The 15,374-nt window shown below is 34.4% G+C and overlaps 1 protein-coding gene across 4 annotated transcripts; it reads left to right on the forward strand.

The window, feature by feature from the left end:
• Positions 1-6,516: 6,516 nt before the first annotated feature.
• On the forward strand, positions 6,517-14,222 carry LOC114396683 (folylpolyglutamate synthase-like). Of its 4 annotated transcripts, none has more exons than XM_028358782.1 (16): positions 6,517-6,674; positions 6,815-6,957; positions 7,066-7,131; positions 7,631-7,740; positions 8,429-8,489; positions 9,536-9,619; positions 9,727-9,783; positions 9,912-9,972; positions 10,079-10,125; positions 10,504-10,581; positions 11,208-11,372; positions 11,477-11,767; positions 12,131-12,209; positions 12,440-12,592; positions 13,047-13,195; positions 13,879-14,222. In XM_028358782.1, exons 1-16 carry the CDS (start codon positions 6,665-6,667, stop codon positions 13,936-13,938), a joined length of 1,614 nt encoding a protein of 537 aa, XP_028214583.1. In that variant the 5' UTR covers positions 6,517-6,664; the 3' UTR covers positions 13,939-14,222. The 4 variants fall into 4 exon arrangements, with proteins under 4 accessions (XP_028214583.1, XP_028214581.1, XP_028214582.1 ...); XM_028358780.1 differs by having other exon boundaries at positions 13,035-13,195; positions 13,879-14,219; XM_028358781.1 differs by having other exon boundaries at positions 6,519-6,674; positions 6,818-6,957; positions 13,035-13,195; positions 13,879-14,219.
• Positions 14,223-15,374: the final 1,152 nt, after the last annotated feature.

Below are 15,374 nucleotides of genomic sequence, written 5' to 3' on the forward strand. Positions count from 1 at the left end.
ATGATTTTTATCAGCTAAACTAATTTTTGTTGGGAATTGAAAATTATATTATTCTTCAATTTGGAAGGCTAAGAAATATGTGTATGCGTGATGGTATTATTGTCCAAGGTGTTGTAATTGCATACTTGCAACGTTTCGACTTCCAAATACATTGCTTCAAAGGAAATGTCAAATGTTGGAAACAAAACAGAGAAATAATAATTTCTAATACTCAGATGCAGCTTTATTAATATTTTCCAGTTTTTTGGAAAAGAATCTTTGCCTTTTACTAGCTTCATGTTATAGTATTTGTATGAGATAATTAAAAAGAAAAAGTACGAAAGAAAAAATAAAAGAAAACTGAAAAAGCCTTATCACCTATTAGAAAGATGATATCATTGTAAATTTATAGAAGGGGCACTGAAAACTAGGAGTTTCAAAAGTAAACAGTAAAGAAAAGCATCTTACAACCATGCCGTCTTCCTTTACCTGGCTTTGCAGCTATATCCGATGCATATATATATGGATCCGTTTACCAAACAATTGGGTAGTATTAACCTTTTAGTCTTGGTAACATTTCTCTACAAATCAAAGAATTAATTTACTTTGCTGCAAAATGGTTAATTAATGGAAGTTCGGACTAGTTAAACTAGTACTACTACCAATGCGAGTTAGCACAAATAGTTAAAAATTTGATATGAACTCCCACCTTCTCAGGGTCTGAGTTCAAATTTTCTGATGCCACTTTTCTCCCTTGCGGGTAAATTTCCCAAAGAGATTTCCCAACACCTAGAGATTAGTTCTATTACTTGTGTAGTTGTATTCAGGTGGAACGTACTGTTTACGAGCGGTTGGAGCATATGTAATAATTCTTTAGGTAGGTTTTTACTAGTAACGTCATCATGCATGTCATTAACGCCCTATGGCTAGTTTGGAGTGTCTCTCCATTTTACCGCTTTATGTTATCAATAAAGAAGAAGAAAAAGTTAACCTAGTTCTTTTTTCTTAATTTCACATGATTCTTGGAGGAAAAAACTCTTAGAATTAAGCTGAAGCACATGTTTCATCTGGATAAAGTGGATGTCTGTCTTCATTCTCCAAAGTGGATATGTACGTCGCCTTTAAGCATGTGTTTCTGCTTTGGCAGCTTTGAGCTTTATCCAGTACTAGTAGCTATCTATATATAGAAGTTAAGATACATATTTTATAATGAAAACAAGGGAAGAAGGAAAGCCATCATCCTCAAATCTCTTTAAATTTTCTTTACGAGAAAAGCCATTATTTATGACTCCGACCACATGTTAGGGTAACCTTGTAGATACTAATTTTCTCTTACATGTAAAACACGGGCGTAGAATCTTTAAATTTCAAGTAATTGACATAGCCATATGTTGGTCACGAAATCAGAAGAAATTGCGGTACAAATGCAGGATTTGTATCTAAGCACCAATTACTAACTAATTGCAATTTAGTAACTAGCAATAATATGTATCCTTTGTTCTTAGCTCCATAATTTTGCTTCCTCTTGTCTAAAATAAGATCATTTCAATCAAAAATATAAACATGTTCCAAGTTTTTATATAATGTATTTTTTTATCCATAAATATTAATTATTAATTTTATTAGTAAATAGGATTGAACATGTGACTTTTTTTTTTAATCACCCAACCAATCTTATCTTATATCTCCCGTTTTTATATGATCTATAAAAATAAGCAAACAAGCTTGCAAAACCTTGTGGCTTCCTCTAACAAACTGGAAATAATTTTGCAATTTTGAATAAATCTAAATCAATTTTCCATTAATATTACATTGTCATGACAAAATTATTTATCATAGCAGAAATCGAAGTAGCAACATTAGGGCGAACAAATTTATATTTACCATAATCGGTCAATTTGTTTAAATTTAAAAATTAATTTTATATTAGTATTTTTAAAAAATTGATTTTATTTTTTAAAAAATAGGATTTGGTTCTTAAAAAAATAGAAAATTACTTTTTTTTTTATAAAAAATAGTTTAAGTATAAACATTAAAATATAAAATTTACTTATTTTATTAAAAAAAATACTTTTTTTACAAAATAAACTAATTAAACAAACGACCCTAAATATGCTTGCCGTGAGGTACAGAGTTCAGATGATGAAGGCAAGGGGAAACATATCACGTGCATGCAATCAGAGTTAACTAATATATAATTATATATTATATATTGATAAAAATGAGGGTCTTTTTATCTTCTGAAGGAAAGCTTTCATTAATCCGTAATGTTACTTCCATATTTTCATCTGTAACTTATTTCTGATTTGGAAACATGACCGTATTGATAACAAATTCAGTTTCTAATTAAACCGAACCAGACGGTCCGATCCAAAATTTAAAATACCGATTGAGCAGTTAGCCTATAACTTTAGGGTTGTGCAAAATTCATTTTTCTAAACCAGACTATTTAAAACGGTTTGATTCTTAATCCAAACTTGCAAACAGTACTAGAGAACTGCTTCTGAACTAAACTATTTTTTGAAGAATCAGTTTTTTAAACTAAATTGGTTTAGAATTGATTTTACAAATCAAACTAATTTTCAAACCGAACTGAATTAAAAGTTTTTGTTTTATTATACGGCTATGAAGATAATAGAGGGCAAATCAATTATCAGTGCATTTAACTGTTTTTATAACAGTTTGATTCAATTTTGATAAATTGGTTGGACTATAAACCAATTCAATTCAATTGGGTTCTAAACCAATTGGGTTCAAACTTATGGTTGAACACTAATAGGTATGAATTAATTCATATGAATCATAATCACGTAAATAAGTTGAATGAGTTAAATCATAAGGATGATGTGTTTTTTAATTTATTAATAAATTATTTTTTTAATAGTAAATATTTTTTATTTATAAAAAAATATACAGATTAAATAATTTGTATGATTTATATCAAAATTAATTATTTAAATTTATATGTATATTAAACTGTTATAAAAACTGTTATATCAAAAACAGTTTAATTATTACAAAATTAATTATTTAATTATTACAAAATTAATTAATCCTGCCTAGGGTAGCTTTGCTATTCTTAGCCGGTCCCAAGCCCGGATAAAAGGAGAGGGTTGTGTTAGGCTTTCGACAGTTAACGTTAAACTTTGTCGAATCTCTATGACATGGATCAATTACGTAATAATGTGAATGCTAGGTCGTTGCCCGGAAGCAACGCGCTGTATGGCTCGAGTACAGTGTCAAAAGAGCAAGAGCCGCTGCATCGCCGCCCGGATGTAGTGAAAAGTAAGCAAGGGTTCCCACATTTTCGTGAACGGGTGTGGGTAAAGAAGCTAGTTCATGACAGGAGGATTCGCTTTGGTACATGGAATATAGGCACACTTACTGGAAAATCTATGGAAATAGTGGATGTTATGGTGAGGAGGAAGATCAATTTTATGTGCCTACAAGAAACTAAGTGGACAGGTGAAAAAGCGAAAGAATTAGACAACTCGGGATTTAAGCTGTGGTATACGGGAAAAATCAGATCAAGAAATGGGGTAGGGATTATTGTGGACAAGGAGTGGAAGAAGGATGTCGTGGATGTAAGAAGAGTAGGAGATCGTATCATAGTCTTAAAATTGGTAGTGGGACAGGACACCTTTAATGTTATTAGTGGGTACGCACCTCAGGTTGGGTTAGCAGAACACTTTAAGGTAAAATTTTGGGAGGATCTAGAAGGGGTACTTCAGGATATACCCCAAGGAGAGAAAGTTTTCCTAGGAGGGGATCTCAATGGACATGTAGGTAGCGTGGCTAGAGGTTTTGAGGGGGTGCATGGGGGTTTTGGCCTAGGGGAGATGAATGGGGAGGGTAAATCCATCTTGGAGTTTTCGGAGGCTTTGGATCTTTCTATAGCCAATACATGGTTTAAGAAAAGAGAGGAACATCTTATCACTTACAAAAGTGGAGGGACATGTTCTCAGATAGATTTCTTCCTTATCAGGAAGTCTGATAGGAAGTATTGCTTGAACTGTAAAGTTATCCCGGGAGAGAGCTTGACTACCCAACATAAAGTTTTGGTTATGGATGTAAGAATTAGAGATAGGGCAAAGAGAAGAAGTCCTCTGGTAGCACCAAGGATCAAATGGTGGCACTTGAAGGGTGAGAAACAAGGAATCTTCCAACAAAAGATATGGGAGGGTTGGTGTGGACAATCACAAGGAAGTGCAAATGATATGTGGAACAAGATGTCCCAAGAGATTATTAAAGTGGCTAAAGAGACGTTGGGTGAATCTAGAGGTTTTGGACCTAGGGGTAAAGAATCGTGGTGGTGGAATGAAAATGTTCAGAGCAAAGTTAGAGTAAAAAAGGAGTGTTTCAAGGAGTGGTCTAGGTGTAGAAATTCTGAAACTTGGGATAAGTATAAGATAGCTAGAAATGAAACCAAGAAGGCGGTGAGTGAGGCAAGAGCCCAAGCTTTTGACGGACTATACCAAGCTCTAGGAACCAGGGACGGAGAAAGATCTATATATAGGCTTGCTAAGGGTAGAGAGAGGAAGACTAGAGATTTGGATCAAGTAAAGTGTGTTAAGGATGAAGAAGGCAAAGTCTTAGTGCATGAAAAAGATATCAAGGAAAGGTGGAAGGCGTATTTCCACAACTTATTTAATGATGGATATGGATATGACTCTAGCAGTCTAGACACAAGAGAAGAGGACCGGAACTATAAGTACTATCGTAGGATTCAGAAACAGGAAGTAAAGGAAGCGTTGAAAAGAATGAGTAATGGTAAGGCGGTGGGGCCAGACAACATACCTATTGAAGTGTGGAAAACTCTTGGAGATAGAGGTCTTGAGTGGCTCACCGAACTCTTTAACGAAATTATGAGGTCAAAACGCATGCCGGAGGAATGGAGGAGAAGCACGTTAGTGCCAATCTATAAAAACAAGGGGGATATACAAAATTGTGCAAATTATAGGGGAATCAAGCTCATGAGTCATACCATGAAATTATGGGAAAGAGTGATCGAACGAAGATTAAGAAAGGAGACTCAAGTTACTGAGAATCAATTTGGTTTCATGCCGGGAAGGTCGACCATGGAAGCGATTTATTTATTACGGCGGGTGATGGAGCAATATCGCATGGCCCAACAAGACTTGCACTTGATTTTTATTGACTTGGAGAAAGCGTATGATAGAGTGCCTAGAGAGATTTTGTGGAAAGCTCTAGAGAAGAAAGGGGTTAGGGTTGCATATATTCGAGCTATCCAAGATATGTATGATAGGGTATCGACTAGTGTTAGGACACAGGGTGGAGAGTCAGACGATTTTCCCATCACAATTGGTTTACATCAAGGGTCAACCCTTAGCCCCTACCTTTTTACCTTAATTTTGGATGTCCTCACGGAACAAATCCAAGAGATAGCGCCGAGATGCATGCTTTTTGCAGATGACATAGTCCTCCTTGGAGAGTTGAGGGAGGAATTGAATGAGAGGTTGGAAACTTGGAGACGAGCTCTAGAAACACATGGCTTTCGCCTAAGCAGAAGCAAATCGGAGTATATGGAATGTAAGTTCAACAAAAGAAGGAGGGTTTCTAACTCAGAGGTGAAAATAGGAGATCATATTATCCCTCAAGTCACACGGTTTAAATATCTTGGGTCTGTAATACAGGATGATGGGGAAATTGAAGGGGATGTGAATCATCGCATTCAAGCAGGATGGATGAAATGGAGAAAAGCATCGGGGGTGTTATGTGATGCAAAGGTACCGATCAAGCTAAAGGGAAAGTTTTATCGGACTGCGGTAAGACCGGCGATTTTGTACGGAACAGAATGTTGGGCGGTCAAGAGCCAACATGAGAATAAAGTCGGTGTAGCGGAGATGAGGATGTTGCGGTGGATGTGTGGTAAGACTCGACAGGATAAAATTAGAAACGAAGCTATTAGAGAGAGGGTTGGAGTAGCGCCTATTGTAGAGAAGATGGTGGAAAATAGACTTAGGTGGTTTGGGCATGTAGAGAGAAGACCGGTAGACTCTGTAGTGAGGAGAGTAGACCAGATGGAGAGAAGACAAACAATTCGAGGCAGAGGAAGACCCAAAAAGACTATAAGAGAGGTTATAAAAAAGGATCTCGAAATTAATGGTTTGGATAGAAGTATGGTACTTGATAGAACATTATGGCGGAAGTTGATCCATGTAGCCGACCCCACCTAGTGGGATAAGGCGTTGTTGTTGTTGTTGTATTAAATATAAATATACATTAGAAATTTTAATATTATGTATATAAATATCATTTATTTTAAAACTAATTGGCCTATTAGTTTTTATTAGAGCGTTATACTAATTACCTGAAAAATTACTAGGTGTACCAGCAATTTCGCTGACTTCTACCATTCCATTACATTCCCAAAACCCAATCCAGAAGGCAATGGAGTGGAGTGCCGAAAGAAATATTTGGAGGTGCAGGTAGCAATAGTCCAAAACCACACCTAACTAAGCACGAGCGGTAAAAAGAAAATTTTTAGGCAGCTCTGGGTTCTTCCGTAACAAGAAAGACTCTATGACGTGGCAATTCCGCTAATGTTTGGTCAGCATCGTTCAGAAGAGAATGTCATTGACATTCTAAGTTCTAACTCAAGACAAAACACTACTCTTCTCTTTCCATCTTTCGATCCAACCTTCAGTTTTCTCACAACACCCCCATGGCTCAAGGTATTTCCTTTCATCTCACGTGTATTGTTAATTTCCAGATTTGGGTTGTTTCAATCCTAGTGTTTCTTTTCAACTTGAATGCATTCTGCTTTACTCAGCTTTAAATTTTCATGCCCTTTTTTCTGTCGATTTTGCAAAAGGAGATAATGGGTCCTCCAAATCTTCGTCAGTGACTCCGTATGAAGAAGCATTGGATGCCTTGTCATCTCTGATCACTAAACGCACTCGTGTCGGTGATGTCAATATGGAGGAACGATTCAACGTGCTTTATAAGTACCTAAAGGTGCTATTTTTGTGAATTGGGTTTTAATATACATATTTGCTCACATTGTTGGAATAACAGTAGTAATAATAATAATGAAGTCTAGTTGTTTGGTGATTCATTCCATAGATGCTTGATTTGGAGGAGGCGATTTCAAATATGAAGATTATCCATGTTGCTGGCACCAAAGGGAAGGTACTTTCATTCAACTTCAATGGTTGCTTGGAAATGAAGCCATGTTAGCAGTTAGAGAATACATGCATTCACACAGATGGTTAATCAGAACAGTGGATGAAGATTGGACAGTTCATATATCATGTCGGTAAATCCCACTTAAAATACACATTTAAAATACAAACAATCCGATCTTCATCCAAGAGCTATGAATCTGTGAATGCATGGATTTCATTTCCATTAAGAGCTCTAGAGTATTTGGTTTGCTGTTCACATGGAGTTTTTTTTATTGTATAGTTAAACACTTTAACTAGCTAAGCCTGAGGAAATTCAAAGTTTTTGCAATGATCGATGTGGTTGGTGGTTGGTGGTTGGTGGTTGGTGGTGCCTTAGAGGAGTAGCTATGGATTTCTACTTTCATGTATATATAGACAGATAAATACATAGATAGGTTGCCATATGTATTTCTACTCGTGCATTTGTAACGATAAACATTTTCCTCTTGACTTTGCTTCCACAGGGATCTACATGCACCTTCACAGAATCTATATTACGCAACTGTGGATTTCGCACTGGGCTTTTCACTTCTCCTCACCTAATTGATATCCGAGAAAGGTTTCGTTTAGATGGGTGAGTATTTCAGATGCATAGATTGATTTTATTTCTATTTACTATAGTAGTCAGCTTGTGTTATTTTGCATATTGGGTTCATTCTCTTTTTTGAATTGGCCATTGTATTCATTTTTAATCTTCATTGTGTCTGTTATTTACTTTTTTAAGGTTGCATATTAGTTAAACATGAATTCTGATTACTTTCTTCATACTGGAGCGGTTTTGTAACAAATGGATCTTTTTATGTTGGTAGCTACTGTAATATCATCTTGTACTTTTAACTTTTAAGTCATACTCCCTTTGGACTCATATATAAGCAAAAGAGTGGTCTTGTATGTCGGACTTAAATATAAGCAAATCTAACTAATTTTGTCCTATTTAATACTTTCATTCCTAAAACACCCTTCATTTAATTCTAATTCTATTTCCAATAACTCTTTTTTATTCATGATAACAAGTTCCAATGAAGGACATTTTAGAAATAACCTTATTTTTTATTTGAGATTAGTAAAATTAAATGATGTGAACTAACTTTCTTAATTAATGTGAAATTAGTTATTTTTTCTTATATACGAGTCCAAAGGGAGTACCAAATTTCACAAATGTACTAAAATGTATTATATGCTTCTTTTTAATTCATCTTTGCTGCATAGCTACTTAGCTACTGTGCTCTGATCTATTAACATTATTCTCGTTGCTTCTGCAGTGTGGAAATCTCTGAAGAGAAATTTTTAGTTTATTTTTGGTGGTGTTATGATAGACTAAAGGTATATTTCTGTGGATAATTACTTCATTATAATTTTTACAAGCAGAACTTATAAAAGCAGATTATCATTTTTCCCTATTTTTAATCTGAACTCGAACCAAATCTTATTCCTACATTTTTGAGCTGGTGGAAACTTTCTTTCAACTTAGTTATACAGGTCCATGTTAGGATCTGATTGCTAGGTATGAGACTTGAGTCCCATGTTAGATGTATGAGATTCTAGTGTAGGGTTTATAAGGCCTTGGACTCTCTAACTACAATGACTAGCTTTTGGGGTGTGAATCTCTTAACTTTTGTATCAATTGGTATCAGAACTTTTCACCATGTCTCTTGGCTGCAAATGAGCAACACAGGTCATGACAACAGCTTTGCAGTGCTTACTTGAGAATAGTCAAGGGCTAGTGGCCTAGTGCACAGCCAGGCTCTGTGAATGCCGTGACTGCAGAGTATGGTGGTATGTTAGGATCCAATTGTAAGGTATGAAACCTGAGTCCCACATATAAATATGAGATTCTAGTGTGAGGTTTATAAGGCCTTGGGATCTCTAACTACAATGGCTAGCTTTTGTGTAGTTCTCCCAAGATTCTTATCAGTCCATAAATGAGTTTACCAGTTACAGTTAAGAGTGACAAGATGGATATTTCCTGCCAATTGTGCTGATGTTTTGAAGCTATTTCATTTTTCTTCCTTTTTGAGTTGTTGCGTGGCAATGGCTCTCAAGTCAGGAGACAACTGATGGAGAAAATACCGAAATCACTCAAAGTATTATTGTAAATGTTTTATCAATCTGAGCATCATCCAGAACAGTAGAAAGAAAGTAAGAAAAAATGGTTTTTATTGTCACTATGGTGCTTTTAGCACAATCAACTTCTATTCTGTGCTCCAACAAGATGCTGTCTTAATAATTAGACTTTGGTGTTGTATAACAGTAAAGCCATATTAAATTCATGCATGACTAATCATCACAGTGATCTCTTCGAATTGATGTTTGCAGAATTTTAAAAAGCTTTCATGGTCTGATATGCTTGCTAATATATGGTTTCACAGGAAAATACTGATGACAATGTTCCAATGCCTACATTTTTTCACTTCCTTGCTTTACTTGCCTTCAAGATATTTGCAGCAGAGCAGGTTTGATCCATGTGCTTAAATACCTACATTGAGTCGTTCCATTCTGATACCACTTCTTGTATATTTTACTACCAATGAATAGAAGCAACTTTATTTCTTTTATGCAGGTAGATGTTTCTATAATGGAGGTTGGATTAGGTGGAAAATATGATGCAACGAATGTGGTATGCATAATTATCATTTCAGAAGAAATGTTTGTTCTTTAGCAGACTACCACTATAAAACTGCTTGAATATTGATATTTTCTGTGAAGTTAATATTGGAACAAGCTGATGATGTTTTGATTTTTCAGGTCCCAACACCTATTGTGTGTGGTATAACCTCCCTTGGGTATGACCACATGGAGATTCTTGGTTAGTTCTCTTTTTCTGTGTTCTGGGTAACTACTAATTTAATGCATATCTAGTTGATTTATTTAACCAGTCGGGTTTACCTCCATTTGCTGGATTCTACTAATAGGGAATACTCTTGGAGAAATTGCTGGTGAGAAAGCTGGTATCTTCAAGGTAATTTTTGGAGTAGAGTATATTTTCTCTCTCTATTCTGATGTAGAGAACAGCCCAGTACTTAAAGCCAGACTGTTAAGAGGAGATAGCCTCAACTTTAAACGGGAGTTCTGTGTCTTACAACCATGAGCCAACCAATAATGTAGTCACACTCCTGTTTCATTTTATTTTTTATTTTTGAAACAAAAGAAAAACTCCTTTTGAAGTTTGTATCAACAATGTGCACTTTCATGTGCTGCAATTTTATGTATCTTTTCTCTTGCAGTTTCATGTCCTCCCTTGTAAGTTGCAACACCCAACACCATTTTCTATCCTTTCTTCCTAAATATTTCCTTTTATTCCTTTTATGTATTTATTTTATATTTTGATTTGGTGTAGCATCGGATTCCAGCATTTACTGTGCCTCAACCTGATGAAGCAATGCATGTACTCAGAGAGAAGGCTTCTCAGTTAAATGTAAGTACATTCTTTCATGTCCTTACATCCTCCAGAACTTGCACAAACAACTCTTAACTTGGCATAATAGTATAAAATTGTTATGTCAAAGTCCAAAAAGAAAGTACTAGCTGGTGCTTGTTTTTCTTGCAACAAAATTTTAAATATATCATGGTTATAGCTTAGCTGCATTGTATTTGATGTAAAACTTGTCAAACAATGCAAAATTTGTCAACAAATTTCACATTTTCACTGATGTTTTATTCTTTGTACTTGAATGTTTGACTATTTGCCTATATATGCATTACTTAGTCGCTTTGCCCAAAGTTCTGTCCCATGATTCTATAAGTATGTCTGTTTATTGTGTCATAAGGATGATATATCATAAGAACTTAATCGATGGTAATTTTTTCATTGCCTTGCAAAGAAAAATAATTGCTTCAATAAGATTTAGCATGTTTGGCCATACTAATGCTGCATGTTATCAAGTCGTGTCTCCGTACTCTCTGCATGTTACATTGGTCAATCATCTTTTGAAAGTTTGGGGACTCCTAACTTCAAATGTAGATAGCCTTCCTCACTTACCTAGTTGGAGTAGCTCTTTGGTTTTCACATTCAATCAATTGAGGTGATTTTCCTGACTGTAGGTACCTCTTCAAGTGGTAACCCCATTAGATGCCAAATTGCTAAATGGTTCAAGACTAGCGCTTGGAGGTGAACACCAATATATAAATGCTGGTCTTGCTATTGCATTATGCTCTACGTGGCTGAAAATGAATGGGCATCTTGAAGACTCGTACTTGAAACATATAGTAAGTTCTAGATGTGAAAAAATAGTTCTTTTATGACCTTACCCTTTCGTGTTTATGTCTTGTTTTTGTCATGCTTCTGAAGTGACTCATCTGCCTGTATGAAGCAACATACTTTACCAGAGAAGTTCATAAAAGGGTTAACAACTGCAAGTTTGCAAGGAAGGGCTCAGATTGTTCCTGATCAGTTCATCAATGATGAAATACCAAATGAACTTGTCTTCTTTTTAGATGGGGCTCATAGTCCTGAAAGCATGGAAGCATGTGCCAGGTGGTTTTCTCTTGCTATTAAAGATCAAGACCAGATTTTGTTTCATCAGAAACTTGATAATTCTAACTTCTCAAACCAAGTAGTGAAGATGCGCAATGGTGAAACTGTACAGAAGAAATCCACACAGGTAGAAGAATAAGCTGTTGTTGAATATTCAACAAATATAACCTGACAAATTAACAGTAAAGTTGAATGTCTAATTTCTGTTGAGCATGTTACGTGGACTGAAATTAGAAGAATGTCACTACCTGTGAAGAAAACAAAATAAGAGTAACTAATATTTTTTAGGTAGTCAGTAGTATGGCAAATTGCTTTGTTGAATGGAAATCATAAATATAAGTTCTTGGAAGTGGTTTGCATGGCTCATGTACAGAATGATTTTAAAAAACAATTAAAATCTGGTGAGATAGGATGGTAATGCTAATGTTTATTTCAATCTTCATTATTTTTCATAAATATATTTAGCTGAAATCATTGAATTTTTTTGCAGATTTTGCTGTTCAATTGTATGTCTGAGCGAAACCCTCAGTTGCTTCTTCCCCACTTGATGAAAACATGTGCTGATCATGGTGAGTAATATATGGACTTTGCTAGAACGTGGTTACTCTGTAATGGCTTAGTCCAATAAGGATTAAAAAAATCCATGGATTAATAAATGTTTAGCAAATGAATGCCTTTGTGTCCATGTCCTCAATTAATTCTGTGATAGTTTAGGTCTATTGGGAGAAAAAAAAATGCCAAACATTTTTCCAACTGACAATTTTTTCTGAAGAAATAAACAACTATATTGAATCTGTAGGTGTCTACTTCAAGAAGGCACTCTTTGTACCTGGTTTATCAGTGTATCACAAAGTTGGATCCCATGCTTTACCAGCGACAGATTCTGATGTTGACCTGTCGTGGCAGCTTACTCTACAAAGAGTGTGGGAAAATCTCATGCAAGGGAACAAAGGTATTGTTTGATCACATACAAATTATATGTTTCTTTTCAAGTTCTTCAATAATTAGGCCCTACTCTTGCCATAGAGTGGTCACCAAAATTTGATCCAGTAGGCATATAAAATAAAGCTAGGCCCTCTAAGATTATTTTTGGATTTTTTCTGTCTCTGTTGGATCCCTGTCCATGATCAATTTAAACTCAACATGAGAAATTCTTAGGCTGGCATTACTTACACCTAGTTAACAGTTTACATATGTAAAATCATTCTTTAGAGAAACATATTTATAAATGTTATTGATCATTATGTACTTATGACTAACAGAGCCTACTTTAGAATTTCATTGAGATTTACTGCATCATAGGAGAGTCTTTTTCCTTACTCATTTATTTCTCCTTCATATTATTTATTTAATTTAGAGAAATGGACAATTCTCTGACTTTAGTCTGTTTTGAGTCACTTGGCTAGAAGGCAAGAGTAATAATTCTGCTCCTGAAGAATTAAACATGGAAATGAGTGCCAGCAATTGTGAACACAGTGCCGTGTTTTCCTCATTGCCACTGGTTCTCAAATGGCTTAGGGACACGGTGCAACAAAACCAGTCAACTCGTTTTCAGGTAACATTAATTCATGGTTACACTGGAGAATTGTGAATATCTGATATGGTGATATGTTAGATATTGATTCCTTTTTTTTTTAAAGTGCGTTAGTTTGAGTATGTTGTAACTTTGCTTAAGTGACGGGGTTTGTCATTTGCACAATTGCATAGAATAAGTTTCTTCAACAGACTCACAAAACTGTCATCTCTATGATCCCCCCCTTTTTTTTTCTCCCTCATAAATGGGTCTCCTTTGAACTCTGAGGTCTGTGAAACACACAACTCTGCAAGTAAAGCAACTCCAGTAGGCTAGTAACAGTGATAGTCCCTATCATGCCCTGAAGAACTCCTGTATATAAGCAGTAAAAAAAATCAATGCAAGTAGCACTCCTCGGACCATTTTGGTACAAACCATTGGTTCATCTCTCTCATTTTAATCCCTATGTTCTTACCAAGATAAGAAATTCAGGAACTTGCAAAAAAATTGTATAAATAATATGAAAGATTCAGTTTAAGGAATGCATGTGTTGAGAGACATATAAAGTGAAAGAAGATAATCTTGACCATTCAATCATTCATGAATGGTCAAGATTAGCTCCATTTAATGTTACACGGATGATTAAGATTAGTTGCTCCTTTGTTCTGTTTATTATATGCCATGTATAGGATCTGACTGCAAAATTTGTCTGGTTGATGCATCAGGTCCTTGTTACTGGTTCTATACATCTTATTGGTGACATGTTGAAATTAGTCAAGAAGTGATTCGTTGGGCTACTTGAAAGATTGGCTTTCATTCAGATTTTTTAAGTACCACTATTTGAGTCCATGAAAGTGCTGTTACACTTGGTTCAAAAGCTGTTGACAGAAGGTTATCAATATAATAACTACATTCTTGATTGTAGACATTGATGCATCCATTACATTGGTTTAAATCAGCATCACTCTGGCTACTTCGTGGGTCTTTCAACTTTCATTTCACTGTAATTGAAAATAAAGGTGGATTAAGGGACATGAATAAAGAATAACATCTATCAATTTTCTTAGCATCATTCTTTAAATTTTTTTAATCATTTAACTTATTAATTAATCAATAGAAAATCACTTTTTTACACTCATACAAATTCGTTAGTAAAATTGTCGTGCTATAAAACAGTACTCATGTTAACTTTTCTGTAGCAAAAAGTGATAAAGTGGAGACACTTTCTTTTCTTTTTTTAGATAACAAAAGGAAAAAATGGAAACACTTTCAATAATATCATATAGGGTATCAATGACATGTTAGAGCATTTTCAATAGGAGATCAAATTTTGTGATTTTAATCAATTTTTTTGATGAATCTTGTAGTTTCACATCACTCGGGAGATTTTTATAATTTTTTGCTCTAATAAAAGATTAAATTTTATAATTTTGAAATACTTTTCTAAGTCTCACAATAGATTTACCTTTTAATATTTATTTACATTTTATTTTAAAATAATTATAACTAATTATATATATATATATATATATATATATATATATATAAATTAACACAAAAATAGAAAACATATGAATGACTAAATTTAATCCCCACCCTCTCATCCCTCCATTGTATGTTAATGACATGTTAGAGCATCTTCAATAAAAGATTAAATTTTGTGATTTTAATCAATTTTTTTTTTATGAATTTTGTAGTGTCACATCACTCGTGAAATTTTTACAATTTTTTGCTCTAATAAAAGATTAAGTTTTATAATTTTGAATCACTTTTTAAGTCTCACAATAGATTCACCTTCTAATATTTATTTACAATTTATTTTAAAATAATTATAACTAATTATATATATAAATTAACACAAAAATAGAAAATATATGAATAATTAAATTTAATCCCCACTCTCTCATCCCTCCATTGCCCCCCTCCCGTTTCCTCCCTTGGTTGTGTCCTCACCACCATTTCCAACATCCCAAGCCCACCATCCTAGATCCATTGACAAACAACATAGATTTAATCATCCCACCATCTGTCACGACATCGGTTCAATCTTGATGGGATGATGTGTAATACTATATTTTTATAAATAAATTAAAAAGGTGTTTTATTTATAAATAAATAGAGTTTTAAAAAAATGATGAGATTTTTATAATTAAATAAATAAGGAGAAATAACTTTATTAATTAAAATAATAGTTTGAAGGAAAATAAAAAAAATATTTTAT

This window comes from Glycine soja, chromosome 18 (genome assembly GCF_004193775.1).
Source record: "Glycine soja cultivar W05 chromosome 18, ASM419377v2, whole genome shotgun sequence".
Classification (NCBI taxonomy): domain Eukaryota; kingdom Viridiplantae; phylum Streptophyta; class Magnoliopsida; order Fabales; family Fabaceae; genus Glycine; species Glycine soja.

What these genes read in the sequence shown, in the direction of transcription:
- LOC114396683 (XM_028358780.1), top strand. An exon ending in AGAAAGCTGGTATCTTCAAG is followed by an intron (nt 10,126 to 10,503) that starts GTAATTTTTGGA and finishes GATTTGGTGTAG; the next exon opens with CATCGGATTCCAGCATTTAC. An exon ending in AGAAGGCTTCTCAGTTAAAT is followed by an intron (nt 10,582 to 11,207) that starts GTAAGTACATTC and finishes TCCTGACTGTAG; the next exon opens with GTACCTCTTCAAGTGGTAAC.